At 51.0% G+C, this 25211-nt stretch overlaps 1 protein-coding gene across 1 annotated transcript; it reads right to left on the bottom strand.

Annotated features, from left to right (window-relative positions):
* Positions 1 to 1342: 1342 nt before the first annotated feature.
* LOC124664436 (PTI1-like tyrosine-protein kinase At3g15890) lies at positions 1343 to 2659 on the bottom strand. Its single transcript, XM_047201959.1, has one exon. It carries the CDS (start codon positions 2657 to 2659, stop codon positions 1343 to 1345), a length of 1317 nt encoding a protein of 438 aa, XP_047057915.1.
* Positions 2660 to 25211: the final 22552 nt, after the last annotated feature.

Here is a 25211-nt window from a genome sequence, read left to right as displayed (position 1 = left end):
CCCTCTGGCTAGACGCACAAGAGAAGGAGCCACTTCAGCAGGCACCTCCCCGTTTAGCCACCGATCTGTCCAAAACCTGGCCTTCTCTCCATTGCCAAATGAGATCTTGGTGCAGGCAGCAAAGAGGCGCCTCTCCTTAGAGTCACTAGGCAACAGATTCGGTAGATAGCCTAGCTGCAAAGCTATACATGATCGTGTACAGAAGGTGTACATTAACATGGTGGACGCGGGCATGACTCCACACGCCTCCACCACGTACTTCATCAAAATATGGGTTTCGATGGTACTGAAGTTACCCAAGCTATGGGATTTGACACCCATTTTTGCTCAAAACAGGAATAAGGGACTGATCACAGATCCTATAATTAACCTATATCATAATCATCAGCATAACTAATATCTCTAGTCGGGAAAATTCCACCAGTTTATCATGGTTATTATAATTGCCATGAAGATCCACGGGGCACGCAACTTCTTTTGTCTGAAGAAAAAGGACACGCAACTAACTGTCTTGAACTGCAGCTGTATATGGTTTGCCCACCCGCTTTGCTGCCAAATGGTAGAACCGAAATCCGACGATTAACTCGAGGCAATAACCTTTGAGGAGTCACAATCCATGCACCAACATTTTCAACTCAGGCATCCAATAATTCCACTTCTTAAGAAGCATGTGGCAACGTCACTAGATATTTTGATCCATGCATTACCTTAAACAGTGGCGGAGCCACACTATGGCTGTGTAGTCATATGACTACACAGTTTTCCACTTACCTAGGCAGAAATCACCCAGAAAATTACGAAAAAATTTATATAAATGTGTATTTGACTACACAACTTTAAACTGACTACACAAGGTTAACGTCCTGGCTCCGCCACTGACCTTAAATAAATGGTACTTGGATCTAGCTGTTGACGATTGCAGAACATGTAAACTAATGCATACATCACACAATTTTTTCCCCCGAGGGGCATACGCATACATCACGCAACATTCTGTCATGCTCCTACAAATGGCACCGGCTGTTTGACAAAGGAGTATGGTCATAAAAATGGCAGAACTTCAGATGATTGTGTTTAGAACTTCAGATGAACGAGCAGCTGTGGCCAAGTTCAGACCGAAATGCACGTTCAATGATACAAGAACTTTAACATTCCAATTTCCATTTATAGAGCATAAATCACAATAAATTTAATCATCGACTTGATCCAAGCTAATTAAGCACAAGTTTACACCCATGCATGAAATAAATACAACATATTTGCCAAAAGCGATGACATGACAGTAGCTAGCTAGAGTACACGTGCATGATGGTTTTGATTTTGAAAGAACACATATGCATGATCAGATCTTGACGCCATTCCCTCCAAACCTCCTGACGTAGGGGTCGCGCATGGTCTGCACGGGCACCACCGGCATGGCGCCGAACACCCCGAAGTTCATGCTGCTCTGGTCGTCCATCAGCGAGTACTCCTCCACCTCCGAGCTGTCCGTGCGCCGCTCGTCCTCCTCGTCGTCGTCTTCTTCCTCGCCCCCCTCGGCGGAGTACACGCTGCTCTCGTTCTCCATGAGGTGGTCCGCGTACTTGACGCTCTTCAGCCTAACCGCGGGTTGTGCCTGCACGCCGCTGTCCCCCTTACCGGCCGCCTGTGCCGCGCCATCGACGGCTTTAGTCTCGCCGCGCAGGATGCGCACGACGGCGCGCATGTCCGGGCGCCGCTCGGGCTCCCCCTGCACGCAGAGTGCGGCAGCTTCCAGCATGCGCGCCAGCTCCGCCATGTCGTAGTTTCCCCGGAGGCGCACGTCCACGAGGTCCCCGAGCCGGCCGCGCGCGATGAGCGGCTCCGCCCACTCGGTGATGGTGCGCTTGGCCCCAGACGGCAGCCGCTCGATGGGCTTCCTGCCGGACACCAGCTCCACGAGCAGGATCCCGAAGCTGTACACGTCGCAGGCCCCGGAGACCTTGCCCCACATGGCGTACTCGGGCGCGAGGTAGCCCAGCGTGCCCTTGACCCTGGTGGTCATGTGCGAGACGCCGTCGGGGACGAGCTTGGCGAACCCGAAGTCGGCGACGAGGGGCGCGAAGTCGGAGTCGAGGAGCACGTTGCTGGCCTTGATGTCCCGGTGGATGATCCCCGGTGACGCCTCGTGGTGGAGGTGCACGAGCGCCTCGGCGGCCCCGAGCGCCACCCCGAAGCGCCTGCGCCAGTCGAGCGCGTGCTCGGCGCCGGCGGCGAACTGGCCGTGGAGGTGGGAGAGGAGGGAGAGGTTGGGCATGTAGTCGTAGACGATCATGCGGTGCTCGGTGCCGGACGCGCAGTAGCCGCGGAGGCCGAGGAGGTTGCGGTGGCGGACGCGCGCCAGGACCTCCACCTCCACCGCGAACTCCATCTCGGCCTTGGAGGCGTTGGCGTTGGGCTTGAGGCGCTTGACGGCGATCTGCACGCCGTCGGGGGTCTTGCCCCAGTAGACGGACCCGAAGCCGCCCTCGCCCAGCTTGTTCTCCTCGCTGAACCCGCCCGTGGCCGCGTGGAGCTCCTTGTAGGTGTAGATCCTCCACGCGCTGCCGCCGCCGCTCGCCGCCCCCAGCACCGACGACGGGGTCGCGAAGCCCGGCTCCACCTTCTCCGACCCGCCGCAGCAGGAGCTCCCGGCGCCCATGATGAATGTTTAGTGATGCTTCGATCGGAGTGAACGAAGTTGATACAGTCTGGTGCGGAGATACGAGGCAAGTGTCAAGATACTTATCGTAGGTGGTGGCGTGCACGGCCGGCGCGCGGGTCGGAAATCTTTATGCGCGCGGCGGGGGACGTCAGCTTCGGGCTGACCTGGTATCGCCCATCTCCATGTGGAAGAGTGGCATTGGTCGACGACCTGCGCGCGTGTGGAGAAGAGAAGCAACCGTTGGATGGAGCGCCAATTGCAGCGAAGCAGGGGCGCCAAAGAAACACTTGAATAAGTCGTGCAGACGCTCCCTATGAGATGGACCGCACCTCACTGCTGCTGCTTTCCAGCCACACAGGCCCAACATGAGTCCAGTGCTTGCTCGCTGTATTGAACTCCGCCAGGCCTATTTTTTTTCTTGCTTAACGAGCTTGGCCTACTGGTTGCTTGGCCTGGCCCATATCACGAGATGGGCTGGCCTAGCCCAAAAGATTCATTGATTTTTTTACTACAAAAATTATTAATGTTTTTAAATTTGCTAAAAAAAATAACGCTTTTAAATATGAGATTCTAATGAAACTAATATGAGAAAAATAAGCAAATGTAGTTTGTAACTTTTCGATTCAAATCATTTTCATTCTCCCTGGAAACCATACGTCGCACAAAAATGCAGGGCGATGAACAACCTTTGCGTGGTTAGTCTCTACATAATGGAAGAGAGATCTTGAGTCCTCAATGTTATAATAAGTACCCAAAAGAGAATAGAACGTCCCTTCAGGGACATCCGGTAAAAGAAAAAGAGAATAGAAGTATTATGCGGAGCATGAAATTCGAGATTACATAGGAAATCATTGATTCTTGCACAACATGTAATTATAAGTCAGGAGAATAATATCGAATGTAGTCGATGAAATCTGTTGAAGCCGCTACCATTGTATCAACCATGTTTTACCTTCTAGTAGACACTATTGTTCACAATGCAGCATCCCCATGTAGCGGATGACAACTAAGACTGGTGCCGCTTGATATGAAGAAGATCTACGTCCACAAGGAGAACATGGTGACATCACCGGCCACTCGGCACTCTTCATATAGTCTTAACACATATTGTGGATGTATTGCACTTTTCTTTATAAGAGTATGAGGAAGCAAAAAAAAAAAACAATTTGGACAGCATACCTCCTCCACCATAAACTATTCCACCGTACATACCTCTTCCTTTAAGAAGGTTTGGTTCGTAGCGGAAAACACTTGAGTAGCAACATGATACAAGAGATCGGGCATATGTGTACTAGCTAGGGGTGGAAACGGATCGGATGCGGATCGGATAGTGCCCTTCCCATATCCGTTTCCATATTTTTAAAACGAATACGGATGCGAATGCGGATGTTGCCGAATACGAATTCGGAGCGGATGTTTCTCGAATACAAATACGGATCGGATGTTTTCTCAATTCGGAGCGGATGCGAATATAAGGAAACAATAGACTCATCTCTTATAATGAGCCAATTATATAATGGTAGAGAGATAAATATACTGATATAATACATAGTAGTTTCAAGTTTAATCGTAAAAAAGAAAATTTGATCGATTTGTTAGTTTCTCTAGGTTAGATAATTAGCATATTGAGGTAGAATTACTAAAATTGGTTAACATAATCTTATTCGGATACGGATATATCCATTTCCATATCCATGTTTGCTTCAAAATTCAATACCATATTTATATTTGCTTTTTGTAAAACGGATCCGGATAGTTACCATATCCATTTTCACAGACGTCCGGATTCGGATATTACCGTTTCCATTTTCAATTTCTCGAATACGGACGTCGGATAATATGGACTATCCACTACCAATTTCCATCCCTAGTACTAGCTGAAATTAGATGTTAAAATAGTTACTAGTATGTGGGTGTTGCCGCAATCAGCTGTACATGTCCCTTTACCATGGGTTTTTTTTTTCGAGCCGTACTTTGAAAAGCACAACCTCGAAATGCCAAGCTCGAGCCCAGTCCGAGAGATGCAAAAGTTGTTTTTTTCCTTGTTAATTGAGTTATTTTTTATAAATATCAGATTGCTTTGTTAAGCCTATCTTTTTTAAAAAATATAGGATTTACTTTTTGGTCCTTTGGGCTAGGGCTTCGGGTATTAAACTAAAGCCCAAGATGGGACCGACCGTTGTGTTTATGAGCCAATTAACAAATCATTGAAGTACATGAGATGAAACTTTTGACCTTTTTCCGAGAGCATGCCGAGGCGTAGACTATTTTTATAAAAGACATAACTTTAAGTACAAGTGGATTATAACTAACTGCCAACAACGAACGCAGTATGAACTTCACATCAGGCTAGTCCATAGACAACCACCACCGACATTACAACTACGACACAAAGTGTATGTCCTAACTGTTACATCAAAGCCGCATCTCAACCATCATCGAAAACCTCCTAAGAACAACAACTCCAACTCAACTCTCGTTGTACCCTTGAAGGGCTAATGCCATTTCACCTGAAAATTTGACGTTCAAACTTCAAAGATTGGATCCATGAGTAATGCCATTTCACGAGGGCGAGAGGACAAAATTTAACTTCAAACCATAGACCGATCCTACTCTCCAGAAATTTCTATTTCCTATCACTAAGCTAGATGGCCCTACTCGTGAAATCTTTATTCAGATATTTGTTAGGAACAAGTGTTATAAAATACTTTATCAATGTATATAAAGAAGCATGGCATTTAAAGATACTAAAACTTGAAAATTAAAACGTAAAAATATTATATCACTTTGTAAGTGCCCCATATTAATTTGTAGATGAAAGTGATTTTGTCATCTTGAAATGGCTGCCTAGGTTTTATACATGACTTAGTTCAACAAAATGGAAAATAATAAATATCTAAAATTTATTTTATGTTCAAGAAAAATAGATTATGTTTCAACAATAGTGTATTTGTAATGGTAGACACTTGAATCACATACGTGTGAAACTTTAATATTATAAAAGTAATTTTAATAAGTACTTAAGATAATTGTCGTATTAAAACTAGTTAGATCTAGTAAAATACTGGTTTTCACAAGTGAAAATATTTAGTATACATTGGTGACCACGAAAACTTTATTTGGTGGACGAGTTACACATAGGTTGATATCTTGTCCATTGGTTCTCCTTAGCGATCTGTGTAGTCTATGCGGCCTATGTATTCTGGCATCGCATTAATGATTACAGTTTGCTCGTTATTCATGTTGTTGTGTGTATAGCGATATGATGGAGCATTTCAAGGACATGCTTTTGTTTGCCTATGTCTATCCACAAGTACCACTGTGTTGCCTCGGAATTGTTGTGCACGTAGACATTGGACATTGGCTAAGAGAAACACTAACTAGGCTGAAGTTGAGTTTCAAAGACTAAAACATTGGAAGAGACGACATATATAATACAATTAGTCATCAACATTGGAAGACAAAGTCACATTTTTTTTTTACTTTTCATAATGGATGACTATTTTTAACAAATCAATCAGCCAACTTTTGCTGCATATAGTTGCCGGAAATCCGGGTCTTCTGAGTCAACGGTCAACATTCCATCGAACGAGGATCGAGGGGGGTTATACATCTTATGTACGTTAATTTGTGACGCGAATCGTGATCCACTTAGTTTTGGGTGAATGACCCAGGATCGATAGTCATGGTACGATCACACATTTTGATAAACAAGCTCACATGGTTTGATAGCTTGATTCGATCATCTACCTGATTATCTTGCAGGAAGTCTTGCATCCAGATTCCAAAAATTGTCTCTGTACTGCAGAGGAACAAAGAGACGACACATGGAATTACCAGTTATCTCTTTATCTTGACGCTTGAATTTTGGGGTCTGGAGCGAATACGGGATCGTGACCAGTCGTTGAACCATGTCAATCGGCTCGCGTTCCCGACCCGTGGATCCATCCCGGGTTGCAGATCGCGCCATCGACCCCATTTCCAGCAACTATGGTTTGCTGCAAGTATTCTCCCTGATGCCCATTTTCTGATGAGGCTTGCTTCAGTGCTCGAGAAGATATCTAGTGCTACCACCCTTTTAGGTGCTACCGTGCTACCGTACAAAAAAACATATTTTATACGTGTTAAAAATTTATACGAAAAAATGTAAGTGCTCATGAAGCATGTCCCTACAACATCCCAAAATGTCATATCCAAAATCGACATGGACACTGAGAAACAAAAAAGAGAAAATCAGCATGTCCATGTCGATTTTGGATATGACATTTTGGGATGTTGTAGGGACATGCTTCATGAGCACTCACATTTTTTCTAATAATTTTTTAACACGTATAAAATACATTTTTTTATACGGTAGTACAGTAGCACCTAAAGAGATAGTAGCACTAGATATGTTATCTTCAGTGCTCCCCCCTCTCCTAGAATCCATAAGGGCAATAAAGTCTTTCACAATTAATTAGCTGTAATCCAGAATGTAATTGATTTGCCCACCGTATTCAGATCCCCGCCCATACTCTTGCATGCCCGTACGTGACACGTGTACATGTATGCCTACAAACGATGTGTGATCCCCATGAACCGTTTTGGGACTCGGGCTTCGGCTATAGTTGAGCTTGGAGATGCCAATATATACCCGCTACCATTCCCCTCTCTGATTGGTGCCACCAAGGCGTCGGTGGCAGGCCCGCCGTTCTGCCAGCACCCTCGACCAACCGGTGCAGGCCACGCTGGTCTACCGCGGCGTGCGTCGGAGGGAGTGGGGGGCTTGTGTCACAGAGATAACCAGCCGCAACATCCGCCGAAGGTGTCGATTGGCTCCTTACAGTCGCCGGAGCAGGCCGCGTACACCTACGACGTGGAGAACCTCCAGCTCCATGGCGACGACTGCGGCGAGCTGAACTTCCTGCCCAAGGCGAGAAGACCGGTGGCAGACCTGGCGCCGGTCGGTCTCCGATTTGTCTCCGACTGCAAGCGGCGGGAGGACCGCGAGCGCCTCGACGCGGTGATGGCGGTAGCGCTCGTCAAGGAGGAGCGAGCAGCTAGAGGCATTAGCCGAGGCGAAGCGGAAGGCTGACGCGGTGAAGGAGAGGATGTCGGTGATGCGGGACTATCAGCGGCGGTGATCAACATCGACAACGACTCCTCCTCCTCCGACTAGGATGAGGATTATGTTAGGTTTAGGTCAAATTTGATTGAATTTTGTGAAATTTGACCGACTTTTGGGTGTAATATGTACAAATTAATCTAAATGAAATAGTAGGTTTCAAATTCGGTCAAATTCGATCGAATTTTGTGGTGATCACTAAATTTGCTCCTTTAGATTTTCTACTTCGGTTAGAAACCACTTTCGGTTAGGAGTACTTTTAGTCCTGTTATCACCCGATTTTGGCCAAATCAGGAGATGAGCCGTAAGTGAAGATGGGCTTGAAGGACGTACACGTGGAGCATCTTCGAAGCGGCCTTGCGCTAAGAGTTTGGGCTAAATTGCCCGTGTATCTGTAATTTTATTAGATCGTATCGTGTTTAGAATTAACAGATAGAGTCTGGCCCGTGCACGGTTAGGTGCACGCCTCAATTAGAAAGTCCCTTGGACTATAAATATGTATCTAGGGTTATCGGAAAACAAGGACAATCACGTTCACAACAAACACAAATCAGGCGCATCGCCACCCCTTTCTTCGAGGGTTTCTTCCGGTAAGCATCATGCTGCCTAGATCGCATCTTGCGATCTAGGCAAGACGCGTTTATTTGTCTACCTTGTGCTGCTCGTGCTGAAGCGTTGTTGATGGCGAGCAGCACTATTTATCCTTAGGTGTTTAGGGGCTTGCATTGGTGCTTTCTCGTGCATACATGCGTGGCAATGCCGTCCCTCGACACCTAGCTGCCCTTACACCTATATGGGTGTAAGGGCAGCATCTTGCTTGTTCGTTACTTAGTAGATTCGATCTGTTATAGTTGCTCCTTGCTTCGCAGGGATTAGTTTAATATCTGCATAGTTAGGCCTTATGCTGGGGTCGGACGATCCGGTAGTGCGTTAGGTGTTGTTTACCGTCCCTACAAGGGATGTTCCGGGAATCAACGTTATGTTGGTTTTTAGGCCTCTCGTAGGGGTAGTTTGCATCATCTTTCGTATCTGCTAGGCCCGATCACACGTAGGACGTTCCGGTTATGCGGTGAAAACCCTAAACTGTCGTAGATCGCTTTACCTTTGTTTTGATCAAGCAGGATCCCCATGTCATTGCAAATCCAACGTGAACCATGGGGCGATCGGCTCTTTGAGCCGATCCACAGGGCAACCTGAGAGCCGATAGGGCTCGTATTTAATGTTTACGTGTCTACCATGCAGGAACAATCGAAGCACTCTAACACCTTCCTGATCGGGTCTAGGTCGGGTGGCACGCCCTAGCAACCGCCGGACGTGGCCGGAAGACTTGCGGGACGACGCGAGGTGCCGTGGTCCACTAAGCGGCCTTGGGAGCCTCCCGGCTCTTCGTGTTGCTTAACCATTGCCCGCTGGTGGGTTTTGGCAGGTAACACATTCTGGCACGCCCGGTGGGACATCTTCTGCAACATCCACGTCAACACCGACACCCGAGATGGCAGAGGAATAGATCACATACGAGGATCTCCCTGCTGAACACAAGAAGAAGTACGATGAGCTGAAGGCCATCGTTGATGCCGAACTCATCAACTCCTTTGAGAAGACCCGTTCGCACGGCTTCAGGTTCAAAGGATTCACACCACAAGGCGTCCTCGACGGGTTGGATCTGTCTCTCCCTTCAGAGGAACGTACCAGAGCCCTGCGACAGGAGATCAACTACGTGGTGGCCCATTCGCCGCATCGGCATTCCGAGAGCCTCGGTAGACTCGTTGGAGCGCGTTGCGCTCCAGGTGGTGCAAGAGATCATGAGGCACCAGTACTCCCCTTCAGGACCTGCTCTAGGGACTCACCAGGGAGAGGTGCAACTCCACACCAGGCCACCATTGCCGTACACGATGTCAGCTCCACAGCAACAAGGTTCGCCGGCATACGTTGTCCACAAGGTTGGAGGTGATCCGGGCGACTATCAGTTCTTATGGGAGCCGCCCAAGGAGATCCCGCACGGATACGTGTGCACGTTTGTGCCGGATCGCAACAACCGGACGCGAGCGATCCGAGCTCCGACAGGAGGGATTGCCGGAGCAGGAGCAATTGTTCCGGCAGGAGGAACGGCTGCAGCAATAGGGAGTTCGGGTGCAGACGCTGAGAAACAGGCATGGCTAACCAAGTATGCCACTGCACCAATTCATGACAGCTCAGTTGCTACGTCCTCCACCGCGGATCAGATCAGTGCAGTCCTGAGAGATCAGTTCGGCATCCTGCCGAAAAAAAAAGAAGAAGAAGATAATCGGCTATTCCAAGCCGTACCCCAATGAGTTTGACCTGATCCCACTACCACCTAAGTACCGGCTCCCGGACTTCACCAAGTTCAGTGGGTCAGAAGGGTCTATCTCAATCGAGCACGTGAGCCGATATTTGGCCCAGCTGGGCATGGTTTCGGCATCGGATCAGCTGCGGGTGAGGTTCTTTTCGCAATCCCTCACCGGTCCAGCTTTTGGATGGTACACCTCGTTGCGGCCAAATTCGAGTGCGATCATGGAAGCAGCTAGAGGAACAGCTTCACACGCAATATCATTCGAAGCTATCGAAGCCGGCATTGCCGAACTAGCACGAGGTTCGGCAAAGCGAGGAGAGACAGTGTCTGAATACATTCAGCGTTTCAGAACTGTCAAGAACCGATGTTATTCGGTCCACTTAACTGAAAAAGAAGCAGTCGAACTGGCCGTGGTAGACCTTGCAGCGTCGTTCAAGGATCTGACGTTCCAAGTAGAGTACAACTCACTGGCGCACATGGTCCAGAGACTGACCTTATATGAACAGCGCCATCCAGAACTGTACCAAGACAAGTTCAAGCGCGCGATAAGCCTGGTCAATGCCGATGAGGATGAAGATTCCGCGGAAGATCGGGAAGTCGCGATGAGCCGAATGGACTCGGACGGCAGTCCTGTGTCCTGCAAATGGGTGAACCCACCAGGGCCTCCAAGAGGGTTTGGCTTCGACGTGAGCAAAGCTGAACAGATCTTCGATCTGCTACTGAAAGAGAAACAGTTGAAGCTACCTGAAGGCCACAAGATCCCCACGGCACAAGAGGTGAACAAAAGGCCATACTGCAAATGGAATCATATGTTCACGCACGCCACCAACGACTGCAAAGTACTGCGCGCTCAAATTCAGATGGCGATAGAATCAGGCCGATTAACTTTCGGACAGTTTGCCATGAAGGTAGACATGCGTCCGTTTCCGGACGTCAACATGGTGGATCTAAGCCACTCCATAAGGGAGCCAGGGTTCTCTTTCGATGTCAATATGGCTGGGCTTATGGGCCGCCATGGCAAAGATAAACCAGAGAGCAGCCACTCCCGTGGCAAAGATAAATCAGAAAGCAGCCACTCTCCTGGCAAAGATAAAGAGGAGGCCGTTCCACGCGACCGGCCCCAGGATGATGATAGACGATACCTAACCGAGGAGGAGGTGAGAAGCATACGGTATCAACGCCCACTCTCAGTACATCTCCTCAACAAATACGAGCAGCAATACGACCGACGTCGACGCCACGACAAAGACGACGAAAGATATCGTCGGTCAGATGCAGCGGACAGGAGGTATCGTCAGCACGACAGGAACAACGACGGGTACGAGCTTCACGCTAGAGGGAGGTCAAGGGAGCAAGACAACATGGATAAGCACTGGAACTGTCCTTTCTTCAAACATTGCTGGGACTCAGGAATGAGCCGATTGCCAACAATCGAGAACTGCCCAGAATGCAAGCAGCAAGGGAGGAAGACAAATGAAGTCTCAGTGTTCGAGCGTCTAGGGCCTCTCCCACCTCATAACAAGCAAGCTGAGTCATCTCAAGAAGAAGACTTTGAGGAGTCAGATGGAGAAGAAGATAGGTATCACCGACCAAGGTGGTGCCCTGATGGACTCAGCCATTCTCAGAAGCGTAGGGTGCAGCGGCTGCGAAACTTGGAAGAAGCCGAGGCACGGCACTCGTACACGTTGCGAAAAGCGCGGCCCGATCTGGCCGCGAAAATTCAGCAAACAATGGAGACAAAGGCGCGCCCGCCAAAGAAAGTATGGCGCCCTAAACAGACGAAGGCCGATGCACAGGCATCGGCTGATGCCGATGTAGGAACATCGGCTGACACAAACATGGTATTCATACTCCCGCTGGAGTTTCGCGCTCCAAACGACGAGGAGGTATCAGTGGCTCAATTCGACTGCGGTCCACGACCAGTTATCTTTGAGAAGCCACGAGATAGAAGCTATAGGCACTTGAAAGCCCTATACTTGAGGGGTTACATCAACGGGCAGCCTGTCAGCAAGATGTTGGTTGACACCGGAGCGGCAGTCAACATAATGCCGTATTCCGTGCTACGACGTTTGGGGCATTCCAGCGATGATCTGATCAAGACCAACATCACATTAAGCGACTTCAACGGCCAGGCGTCAGAAGCGAAAGGTGTTCTGAATGTAGAGCTTACTGTAGGCCGGAAAACCATACCTACCGCGTTCTTCATCGTCGACATCAAAAGCAATTCCGCCGTCCTATTAGGAAGGGACTGGATTCATGCTAACTGTTGCATTCCGTCTACAATGCACCAATGCATCATACAGTGGGATGGAGATGAAGTGGAAGTCGTTCAGGCGGATGACTCAATCGAGATATCGTTAGCTGCCATGAGCGTGTGGGAAGCAGACAACCAAGAGCCGCTCTCTGGAATCAGTTTAGAGGGTTGTGAGCGCATCGAAGCTTCGAAAAATGGGGTAAGGCTGGTTTTATCCACCGGCCTAACAGAGTAGCAGGTTCAAGACATTGGACGTACGTGGCAAGGCCGATCCCTGAGATCGGCCCTCAAAAAATGAAAAGCAAAGGATCTTATCTCCAGCATGCCACGTAGCTACAGTGAAAATCCGAGAAGTTGCAAACCATCGTCAAGCATTGCAATGAAGAGGGAGGCCGATTCCCGCAATCGGCCAAAATTACCCCCAACATGCGTTTTGGCTGTGTTCAACGTTGATCCAACAGATGCCTGAAGAGCCGATACCATCAAATACCTGACAGAATCGGCTCGGGGGGCACATAGAAGGATAGAACACGAGGATACGGAGTTTGGAGCAATGCAGGATGTATTCTCTGATAAAGTGGGAGCCGTTTCATGAGTAAATCGGCCGTAGAAAATTTCAAATTTCAAGAAAAACCTTTAAGAGCAGCCGATGCGCAGACATCGACTCAAGGATAAAAAGTCGGTGCGTGGTCATCGACTCAAGAAGCCCAATGGAGTAGTTATCAAATTACATGGAGGAACTCCTCCTTGGCGAGCCATCAGGTGCAGCAAGATCGCGGTGAGCATCGCTTGTGGCGTCCAACATTACCTTGGCCCATTTAAAGCCACTGATGTTTTTCTGCAAGACTGAGGATTGCAACCCTGACTAACAACAAGAGCAGCATAAACTTGCAAATCAGGGTAAGCATGGGCCCGACGAAGGGAACATACTTCCGCTAGGACCGTGAGAGCGGCCGATGATGAAGCAATCGGCTGTAGCATTTCGGCCTGAGGACTTGGTCAAGGTGGCAACTTGGTGGACATTACCTTCAAAGGATGTTACGACCGGAGTTGGGAAGGACGTCAGGGCTTCATCAAACACCCCCACTAGCAGTTGCGTTAGCCTCCCAAGAGGACGAGCCGATCTGATCAGCAAGGCGCGAGAACTGAGTTGAAAGAGGCTCGGGGGCAGCGCGCCCTGAAATTTCTTTCGCTTTGAAGAACCGATTGGGTTGGATCGGCTGATTCTGCCCTACAACCTGGAGGCTGATGGAAGCCCATCTGGCTGGCCCGCTGTGGTCCTCACCCTGATCGAGGCTTGGGGGGCAGTTTGCCCTGAATGATACTTTGCTGTAGGAAGCCGATTCTTGTCGGATTCGACTGGCTCGGCGTCACGACTTGTCTGAGGAATGGTGCTGATGCTGCAAAATTATCAGTTCCAAAGTGCAAGACGATTCGGCGACAGGACCAGAGCTCTATCGAAGACACCTGCCCACAACCAGGTTACCAGCTTGCTGGATTGGCGGCTACAGTACCGGCTGTCAACGGAGGAAAGGCGATCGGCTGATTGGCCCTGCATGATAGTTCTCTCAGATGTGATTGAGCTTGGGTCTGGTTGTTTGAATTACGTGTCCCCATCACCGTTTTCACCTCGGCTGAGGTTTGGGGCAGCAGCTGGCCTCGTGGATGCTCTGTTTTTCAGAAGCCGATTGGAGAGTCATCGGTTGGTCCTGCAACGCAATTCCTCTCAAAGGCGATGAGTTCTTGTAGAAGAAAGGTCCATCATCACCGATGGAGAATGGACTCTGGGCTATCTGGTTGCTGTAAAGGAGCAGAACAGGGGATATCTGTACTACAGGGGTCTCGGTTGCGACGGCAAGCTGTTTGAGAGGCAGTTTTAAGACTCTTTTGAAGGCATTGGCCTGCCTCACTGTCCATCAGGGCTCTAGATCGCCGGTCGAAAAGGTGAAGGATAGATCGTGTGGGATCGACACGTTGACATTGATTGGTTGAGCATTGACCAAGTTCACGATCACTCCGACGTAAAAAAGAGGAAAAGCGGATTATGGGGGACCGATGCATGGAAATCGGCTCGTTGAGCATTGACCGAGTTGACAATCGGCAGACTCAGTACGAAGGACGATCGGCTAAATTATCACAAAGGAAATCGGCAAAATCAAATTGGGAAATTCTCCATTGATGAACGAGGTTTCTTACATGAAGAGCTGATTGCTCTCAAAAGGATGTCCTAGGGGATTCGTTGCCCATCTACTACTACTGACCCTAGGCTAAGATCCTATCTAGGGTCCGTTGCTGCCCTCGTCGTCGTCGTCGCCATCATTGCCATCGTCGGCGCTGCTCCCGGCCGGCTCGTCATCACTGCCGTAGCGGCCGCCGACAGGACCCTCGTTGTCCTCGTCTTCCTCGTCAGCGTCGTCCTCGTCGCTGTCGAAGTCGCTGAGATTCCCAGGCCAGGGGCAGTGGCGCTTGGCCGGCGGCTCGTCGGAGGAGCTATCGTCCTCTTCCTCCTCCTCCACCTCCTCGGAGGAGGTGACACCCTCCCAGGGAAGGTTGTCGTCGCTCTCTTCCTCCGCTGCCCCATTGACGAGGCAACGGAGGACGCTCTCCCGTCGGTCAGGGACTGGTCGTCCTCTGACCAGATGGAGAAATTGTGGCTCGGCTCATCCCCGGCTTCGATGGCGCGGCGGATGTTGGCCGCATGGGCCTCTTCCGGGTTCCATTCCGGCGTCGGCTCGCGGAAGGGGGAGGACTGCGCAGAAAGATCCGATGAGGAGGAAGAAGAAGAAGGCATGGTAGCGGAGGAGGGCTTTTGGAAGTACTGGTGCGAGGAGGATGAAGAAAGGAACTGCAAGAAGTGGCTAAATAAAAGGGGGATATAGCGATTTAATGCTTAAGCAGTTTCCGAGGACATGGGGCCAAAACTGTCAAATCATGCAGAGAAGTTGGAAAGGCAAGTCGTCATGATGAGAAAATACTGCGACGGTTCTGCTCTGCCACGACATGACCACCCCTCGAAGGAAAAACAGATGGTTTTGCAATTATTATTATCAAAACCAGGGGGGCATGTGTTATCACCCGATTTTGGCCAAATCAGGAGATGGGCCGTAAGTGAAGATGGGCTTGAAGGACGTACACGTGGAGCATCTTCGAAGCGGCCTTGCGCTAAGAGTTTGGGTTAAATTGCCCGTGTATCTGTAATTTTATTAGATCGTATCGTGTTTAGAATTAACAGATAGAGTCTGGCCCGTGCACGGTTAGGTGCACGCCTCAATTAGAAAGTCCCTTGGACTATAAATATGTATCTAGGGTTATCGAAAAACAAGGACAATCACGTTCACAATAAACACAAATCAGGCGCATCGCCACCCCTTTCTTCGAGGGTTTCTTCCGGGTAAGCATCATGCTGCCTAGATCGCATCTTGCGATCTAGGCAGTACGCGTTTATTCGTCTACCTTGTGCTGCTCGTGCTGAAGCGTTGTTGATGGCGAGCAGCACTATTTATCCTTAGGTGTTTAGGGGCTTGCATTGGTGCTTTCTCGTGCATACATGCGTGGCAATGCCGTCCCTCGACACCTAGCTGCCCTTACACCTATATGGGTGTAAGGGCAGCATCTTGCTTGTTCGTTACTTAGTAGATCCGATCTGTTATAGTTGCTCCTTGCTCCGCAGGATTAGTTTAATATCCGCATAGTTAGGCCTTATGCTGGGGTCGGACGATCCGGTAGTGCGTTAGGTGTTGTTTACCGTCCCTACAAGGGATGTTCCGGGAATCAACGTTATGTTGGTTTTTAGGCCTCTCGTAGGGGTAGTTTGCATCATCTTTCGTATCTGCTAGGCCCAATCACACGTAGGACGTTCCGGTTATGCGGTGAAAACCCTAAACTGTCGTAGATCGCTTTAGCTTTGTTTTGATCAAGCAGGATCCCCATGTCATTGTAAATCCAACGTGAACCATGGGGCGATCGGCTCTTTGAGCCGATCCACAGGGCAACCTGAGAGCCGATAGGGCTCGTATTTAATGTTTACGTGTCTACCATGCAGGAACAATCGAAGCACTCTAACACCTTCCTGATCGGGTCTAGGTCAGGTGGCACGCCCTAGCAACCGTCAGGACGTGGCTGGAAGACTTGCGGGACGACGCGAGGTGCCAGGGTCCACTAAGCGGCCTTGGGAGCCTCCCGGCTCTTCGTGTTGCTTAACCATTGCCCGCCGGTGGGTTTTGGCAGGTAACAAGTCCTCTAAGTTTTCTCCAGAGGTTTACTCCTCTAAGGGCATGTCCAGCGGCGCGACGCAAATGGTCGCTGAGCGACCATTTTCGTCCGCCGTGACCGGAAATGCGTCTGGGCCCTGCTCCAGCGGGGCGACGCAAAGTGACCGGCCCGTCCGCCGAGACGCAAACCTGGCCCAAATATGCGCCAGGTTTGCGTCTCCGCGGACGCTGCGCGGACGCGCCGAGCGTCCTCCATTTCTTACCCGGTCCCGCAAGTCAGCGAGAGCAAAATCGACCGCTTCCCCCCTCATTTGCCCTAGTGCGACGCCCCCGCCCCAATCCCCGCCGTCGGCCGCAGCGCCGCAGTACTCGCTGCCGGCACCGTTGTCGCGGCGCGGGAGAGCAGGATCGTACTCGGGGTTGGCTCCGGCGCGAACCTGCCGGCTGTTTTGGGGCGAAACCTTGCCGGTTGCGCCGCCCTTCCGCGCCGCCCACGACCTGTTCGACCTATTGCGCCGGTAGGTTCCTTCTCCATTTCTCGGCGTGATTTGTGCGCGGCCATTGATCAACAGTTCGTATCGACGCAGATGGACGCATGGCATATGGTGGAGAAGTTCCGCGCGGAGATCGTTGACTCCTCTTCAGACGACGAGTCCGATCAGTCGGCGCACACATTGGCAACTACTGCGGCCTCCATGATCCACGAGTTCACCTCAAACCCGGGGCCGCAAGCACCGGGGCTGCGTGAAGGGGCGCTCGAAAAACCTGCCGCGCAACAGAGTGGCAGGGCAGGCCCGCCTCCACAAGGACTACTTCCACCTCACCAATCCGATCTTTCCGGAAAAAAATGTTCCGGCGCCGATACAGGATGTCAAGGGACCTGTTCTTGGTCATTCTACGGGGCGTCAGAAACTACGACCCCTACTTCCAATGCAGGCCCGATGCAACAGGTGCGCTAGGCTTCACCTCCTACCAAAAATGCTCGGTGGCTATTCGCATGCTCTCATATGGAATGGCTGCTGATATATTCGATGAGTATCTTCGAATGGGTGAGAGCACCTGCCTTGAGTCCATGTACAGGTTTTGCCGAGCCGTGATTGCCGTGTTCGGAGAGTATTACTGTAGGGAGCCAAATGTTGAGGATACAAGGCGGCTCCTATCTATCAACGAGTCTAGAGGGTTCCCAGGGATGATTGGTAGCATAGATTGCATGCACTGGGAGTGGAAAAACTGCCCATTTGGATGGCAGGGTCAGTACAGCGGGCATGAGGAGGGACGGACTGTCATTCTTGAAGCTGTCATATCTCAAGATTTATGGATTTGGCATTCATTCTTTGGCATGGCCGGTTCCAACAATGATATCAATGTGTTGCACCGATCACCGGTTTTCGAAAGGCTCATGCAAGGCAAAGCTCCCCGGGCGAGCTATGAGATCAATGGAAATGCATATGACAAGCCATATTATCTTGCTGATGGCATCTACCCTGACTGGACCACATTGGTGAAGACTGTCCGTAATCCAAACTCCGAGAAGACGAGGAGGTTTGCCAAGATGCAAGAGGCTTGCAGGAAAGATGTGGAGCGTGGATTTGGTGTGCTCCAAGCTCGGTGGGCAATTGTCCGTCACCCGGCAAGAACATGGTCGCTGAAGACCATGCATGAGGTGATGACATGCTGCGTGATCATGCATAACATGATCGTTGAGAACGAGCGTCCTGATGGCCGCAATGAGAACCAGTGGGAATTCCAAGGTGAGTTGGTTGCGCCAATTGCTGGAGCTTCTACTTGGGCGGACTATCTACATATGAATGTAGAAGTCACAAACGATAATTTCTCCAAACAGCTGCAGACGGATCTGATTGAGCATCAATGGACCATGGCTGGCCATGAAGATCATGCCTAGAGGACTAGTATCTTATTTTCATGTAGACTTTTGAAAATTTAAATGTAATAACTATGACTTCGTTGAAATCCTATTTGTTGTTTTAAAACTTCATATGATGCAAACGCGGAAATGCGCCGGGCCGCTGGAGCCACCCCAGGGTGCAAACGGACGCGCGGACAAAAACGGTCTGTCTTGCGTCCGCCGCGCGACGCAAACGGACATTTCGGACATCCGAAATGCGTCGCGCCGCTGGAGATGCCCTAAGGCTCCGTTCGGTTCAGAGGAAGAAGAAACATAGGAATAAATAACCGCACATCAATAGAGTTGAGGGTGAATAGCAAATCTATGGCCTGTTCGGTTTGCAAGAAATGGCACCCTTGAGTACGATGGAGGTATGGGCGTTCTTACTGCTGATTAGAATTTTCTATTGTTTTGAAAAGTGATGACCTGGGGCAACTCTCGTGTAGCTGCATTGTTTATTCGGCTGGATCACCTAGAGCCAGCGCTTAGCCTCGGGCCTCTGCGAGAACATGAGGTTCTACTGGATTTTTGATTTCCCGTGAAAAGTAGAATGAGTCACAGGGATTCCCCCAAAACGAACGCGCTGCGGGTAGAAATTCCTACGGAAACCGATACTCCAAAAGTTCCTTCAAAATTCCTGTATGCCGAACGAAGCCTAAACTTTTGTACATCGGTAGAGATGCCCTTAGGATGTATGTACACACGTACGCCCATACATAGGTTTATATGTGTCGTATTTGTACATATCGATCAACAACAAAAGAATATCAGAAACTGCATGCATGATCTAGCGAATTCACGTACTGGCACTACGACAATTCAAGTTACACAATAATTCAAGTTATTCAGCCCTGGTCAAACGACTCTACGCGATCCAGGCAGCGGCAAGAACCGGGGCAACGACGACCGCCCCCACGCTCCAGACCCGGCCGCGGCCGCCGGCAGAGTAGTCGCCGACGCGGAAGCTCGTCTGGTAATTGCGCGGGACGTGGCTGAACCCGGTCCCGTGGTAGGCGCCGCCGCCACAAGAAACGCCAGGGCCTCCGCACGGACGGCCCGGGAAAGTGGCGGTAGGCTCGTGATTGAATCCGAGGACGCCGCCGTGGCCGCAGCTGAAGGTCGCCGCGACGGCGAGGAGGAGCAGCAGCAGCACGCAGAGGCGCCGCGACGAGAGCGCCATGTCGCCGAGGCCCGAGGTTCGTATCTACAGCTACGGCTTGCTAAAACGTGGAGATCGGTATCCAACGGTTTGCTCCGACGGCTATCGATCGGCGCGGTGTGGCGCTGGTACTTGTAGTGCAGGTGCGCGTCGGGGCACACGCGCGGGCGCGGCTCGCCGAACGCGAACGGTGCTTGGATTTGGTGCACGGTTTTGGAACCGGTGTAGAACTCTGTCGCGGATTCAGTGTTTAGTTGATCACGGAGCTTCCACACCCAGAAGACCAAGTAGCAACCACTTCCGTCTCACGGGGCCAGCCAAATAAGGGCATCTCCAACCGGGCGACCCAAACGGACGGTCCAGCGCGTTCGTTTTGGGCCGTTTGCGTGGCCGAACGGACACCCGGACAGCGCACCGCGTCCGCGTGTCCGTTTGGGTCGCACGCTGCGCCCAACGCGCGGACGCACCGCAAATGTAATAAAAAAAACATAAATGAAAATGAAAAATAAAAACAGCACCAAATAAATATAAGTTAGTTAAACTTAGCCCTATTTTGGGCAATTTTTACACAAAAGAAATCCCTATATGGCCTTTAAACTTAAAAAAAAAGAAACCCTAGACAGGGTTTGCGAGCACGGTGGCCGCCGGCAGTACTACCCCCAGTAGTACTCGTCATCGTCGGCGTCGATGACGACGACGCCCCCCGGCGGCGACGCGCTGTTCCGGCTCGACACGCCGGAGGGCACCGGGGACTCCGGCCAGGGCTCCCACTGCGCCCTTTCCCAGGCGGAGTGCGGGTTCGGCGGGCTCGCCGGCCTGCGCAGCCGTGCCCTGCGCGCGGACTCCTACCGGAGCTGCTCCTCCTCCGCCAGGCGCTCCTCCTCCGCCAGGCGCGCGGCCCGGCGCTCCTCCTCCGCCAGGCGCGCGGCCCGGCGCTCCTCCTCCCGGAGCGCCGCCTGACGCGTAGCCTCCTCCTGACGCCGCGCCAGCTCGAGGAAGGCCCACGCCTCCGCCTGGGCGTCCTCCTGGGCCTTCCTGGCAGCCTCCTCCAGCGCGGAGGTGCGCAGCGCCTCGGCGAGGTGCGGCCATTTGGCCAGCTCGTCGAGGTCCAGGCTTGCTCGCGGGACGCCGCGAGCGCCGCCCGCAGCTCCGGGTCGGCCTCCTCCCGGGGCTGCGGCTGCGGGCTCGTGGCTGGGGCGCGGGCTCGTTGATGTAGAGCCCGCCGGGCGGCGGCCTGCCCGCCGGCAGGTGTGCGCGGCTGCGCGCGAGGCCGCGCCGTCGCGGATGTGAAGCACGTGCGCCGGCGCGCATCGTGCTCCACCTCGAACCACAAGTCCCGGCTTGGGACTTGCGTCGCCGTACGCGGGGTCCTGCTGGAGGTCCGCCGGCAGCTGAGCGCGGCGCCTCCGGATCTCGGCGTAGCGGGCGCGGCCGGAGCCCGGGATGGGCGGCACCGGAACCCGATCTGGGCTCAGGTGCCAGCCGTGGGGGAGGTGCACGTCCCCCCACGGCATTGGGACGCCGGCGTCCCAGAACATCTGCGCCACCGCAACGGTGACGTAGATCCGCTCGCGTCTGGGAGGCGCCGGCGGCCCCATTGCGAACGCCGGCGGCGCGACTTGCCGGCTGCTGCCGGCCTCGTGGTCGTTGGCGGACGGCTCGAACTCGCGCTTCGGGGCCATGGCGGCGCGGAAGCTTCGAGCTCGCGGGCGTGCGGCCGGAGTGGAAAGTGGGGACTGGATAGGGACAGTCCCCTTCCCCAGGTCCACATTTAATAGGACTGGGGCACCGACAGGTGGGCCAGCCACGCGGACAGGGCGGACACGCGAGGACGCCGCGTGCCATCCGCGGCCACGCAAACCCGGCCAAGATTTGGGCCGGGTTTGCGTCGTTCCGGACGCCACGGCCGTCCGCTTTTGCGGTGCGTACCCGCGTTGGGCCGGGTTTTTGTCCGTTTCGACCCATCCGGACGCGCGGGCGCGGGATGGGTCGCCCGGTTGGAGATGCCCTAAGACCCCTCACTCAAAACAACTCTCGTTTAACTAATCAAGAAACACAAATCATACGTACCCTAGGGTTAGGGTTTTCCTACACGGAGGCGATTCTGGCCGCGAGTTTTCCTATCCGACCCAAATTGGATCTCGATCTTCGCCATACTCAATCTGCTATCCCTGATCTCGAGAGGTTGACCTTCTCGCAGAGAATAAGGGTGGCCATGGCGGAGGCTGGCGGAAGTTCTCATGCCGGCGGAATACCAAAGGGACAGAAGATGGATGTCAACGCTCTGCTGCGGAATCTACGGATCAACGAGTCTGATTTCGATGATCTGGTGATTGATGAGGAGGTTTGCATCGATGAGGAGCCATCCCTGCTTGCGATTGCTCGGGTTCTAACCGACAAATCGTTTAGCACGCCGAGATATGCCTGGAATCTGGCACAAGGTGTCAAATTTCGTGCGGTTGGCGACAACACTTTCATCCTGCAGTTTAAGTGCCTGGGAGATTGGACGAAGGTTGTGGAGGAAGGTCCATGGCTGTTTCGTAACTGGGGGATTGTGATCAAAGGTTACGATGGATACACAAAACCATCAGCAATTGTCTTGGACAAGTTGCCAATCTGGATCCAGATCCATGATGTGCCGGAGGCATACCTGAAGCCTGATATCTTGCAGAACATGGCTGGACGAGTGGGCAAATTTGTCTCAAGTGATACAGAGGGTGTGGCAGAGGGAAATTATGTCAGGGTCCGGGTTGAGATAGACGTCAATAAACCACTCGAAAGATTCACTTCAGTTATTCGCAAAGGGGAGATGTGTTTCTGGTTAAGTTTGAAAAGATCACCAAGTTCTGTAAAGTATGTGGCCATATTGGTCATGAATACATGGAATGTGGCAATGGTTTTCACAAGGAAGAGGACCATGTGTTTGGAGATTGGATGATAGCTGAACCACCAAGACGTGGCCGAGGGCGTGGGCGTGGAGGTTTCAGCAATCGAGGAGCAAGAGGAGCAGGAGGACGTACAGGTTCTGGGCGGAGTCGTGGCCAACAGCGTGCTTGGGATCCCTCCAATGATGTAGCTGAAGTTGACGATGAGTTTGACAAAGAGCCTGGTAAAACTGCACGTAAGAGATTGGAGTTGGGGGATGGGAAAATATCATTATCAGAACCAGAAGAGGAGCTTGCCTTGGCCCTAGACCCCTAGTACGAGGTGAAGGGGAAAAGGAGCAAGTGGAAGGAGATGAGGAGATGGATGAGTCGGAGACAGTTGCGAAGGAGTCACCAATAAAAATCCAAGACAAGAAAAGGCAGAAGAAAACTGGTGAGGAGGTTTTAGCGAATAATACAGAAGGATCGGCGGGCCCTCTCGAAGGGTACCGCCGGGAACAATGATCATCTGTGGTTGGACCTGTCGGCCGGCAAACTCATCGCCGGCAGTTCGCTCGCTCCTGGATCTCAAGGAGCATGTGAGGCCAGACATTCTCTTTTTGTCTGAAACTCACTTGACTAGGGAGAATGCAGAAAATTTACGTCGTAAGCTAGGTTTTGATTTTATGAGTATTGATGAAAGTGATGGTAGGTCCAGAGGACTTGTTATGTTCTGGAAGGAAGATAATAAAATGATTTCAGAGTATGTGTCTTCGAATTTTATTGACATTGTCTTTGAATCACCCAATGGCACTCAATGGAGATGTACAGGGTTCTATGGAGAACCTGCTTGGGAGGATCGTCACCAATCATGGAGTAGCCTACGTGACTTGAGTACTAGGCCACTACTCCCCTGGCTGGTCATCGGAGATTTTAATGAAATTCTGTATGCAGATGAGAAGGAGGGAGGAAATCGGCGACCTATTCGTATGATGCATGACTTTAGGGACTGTCTGATGGACTGTGATCTGCATGATATGGGATATTTAGGTCACAAGTTTACCTGGAGTCGTGCAGAGGTGAAGGAGAGATTAGACCGGGCGGTCTGTAACTCGGAGTGGCGCCTGCTATTTCCTATGGCAGCGACAAGTAATGAGCAGCACCATCGTTCGGATCATCGGCAGGTGGTTGTGGATACTGAATTCCATGATGAAAGGCTGGTTCAAAGGAGGAGTGGAGGGAAGAAATTTGAAGCCCGCTGGTTGGCTGAGGAATCGGTGAATGAGATTGTTAAAACGGCATGGGAGAAAGCAAAAATCCTTGGCATTGCTCCTTCGTTAGCCCAACGCACTAATGCAGTTCATTCGAGCTTGCATGAATGGGATCGTACCACTTTAAAGGGACCAAAGAAGAGGATTAATAAACTGAAGAAGGAATTGGAGCAATTACGTAGGGGAGCTTTGAACTCAGAATCAATTGGTAGACATAAGGAAATCCAGGTTCTTATTGAGAACTTGCTGGAACAAGAAGAGATCTGGATTCAGAGGGGGCGTGCAAATTGGCTCATGCATGGTGATAGGAATACGTCTTACTTTCACAATGCAGCAACGGCTCGGAAGAAGAGGAATATAATCCGACGGCTCCTTGATGATACATGAGTTTGGAAAGAAGGTACTGACCTTAATAGTCATGTTGTGAATTATTTCACTAATCTTTTCACCTCAGAGGACACAGGTAACAATTCAGGTTTGCTGCATTCCCGGATTAGTTCAGCGATGAATGATGTTCTTACGGCTCCATACACGGAAGTGAAGAAAGCCTTATTCAGTATTGGCGATCTAAAATCACCTGGCCCGGATGGATTACATGCTATCTTTTATAAGAGGTTTTGGCACCTTCTGGGAGATGATCTAATACATGAGGTGCTTAGAGCTGTGAATGATTGCGAAATTCCAAATGGTTGGAGTGATACAACCATTGTAATGATTCCTAAAGTTAGAGCCCAGAGAAAGTAACACAGTTTAGACCTATCAGTCTGTGCAATGTTGTGTGTAAGGTTATATCCAAAATGTTGGCGTCAAGACTCAGGGGTCTTCTTTCTGAGATCATTGGACCCACACAGAGTGCATTTGTTCCGGGTCGTCTCATCACAGATAATGTGCTGGTGGCCTATGAATGCTTTCACGCCAACAAGAAATGGAGACAAGGAAAGAAGGGCTTTTGTGCGGTCAAACTGGACATGCATAAGGCGTATGATCGGGTGGAGTGGGGCTTCCTGGAGAAAGTGATGCTAAAAATGGGCTTTGATCGTCGATGGGTCAAACTCATTATGAAGTGTGTGACGATTGTTCGTTACAAGGTTCGGATCAATGATGTGGAAAGTGAGAGCTTCACACCGTCGAGGGGTTTACGGCAGGGGGACCCTCTTTCTCCGTACCTGTCTTTGCTTTGTGCGGAGGGTCTGACGGCCTTGCTAGAAAAAACGGAGTTAGAAGAAGAGCTAGTTGGGGTGAAGGTCTCTAGGGAGGCGCCAGCTATCTCAAATCTCCTCTTTGCAGATGATTCTCTTATTTTACTGCAAGCAGATATGAGTAATGCGAGCTGTCTGAAAAGAATCCTTGATGAATATTGCGCAGCATCGGGTCAGATGATTAGTGTGGATAAGTCAAGCATCTTCTTTAGCCCAAATACTAGGGTTGGCGAGAGGGCTGATATCTGCACTACATTGGACATTATGACT

The sequence above is a fragment of the Lolium rigidum genome, chromosome 1, assembly GCF_022539505.1.
Source record: "Lolium rigidum isolate FL_2022 chromosome 1, APGP_CSIRO_Lrig_0.1, whole genome shotgun sequence".
Lineage (NCBI taxonomy): Eukaryota > Viridiplantae > Streptophyta > Magnoliopsida > Poales > Poaceae > Lolium > Lolium rigidum.
This window is presented reverse-complemented; position numbering and strand designations above follow the sequence as displayed.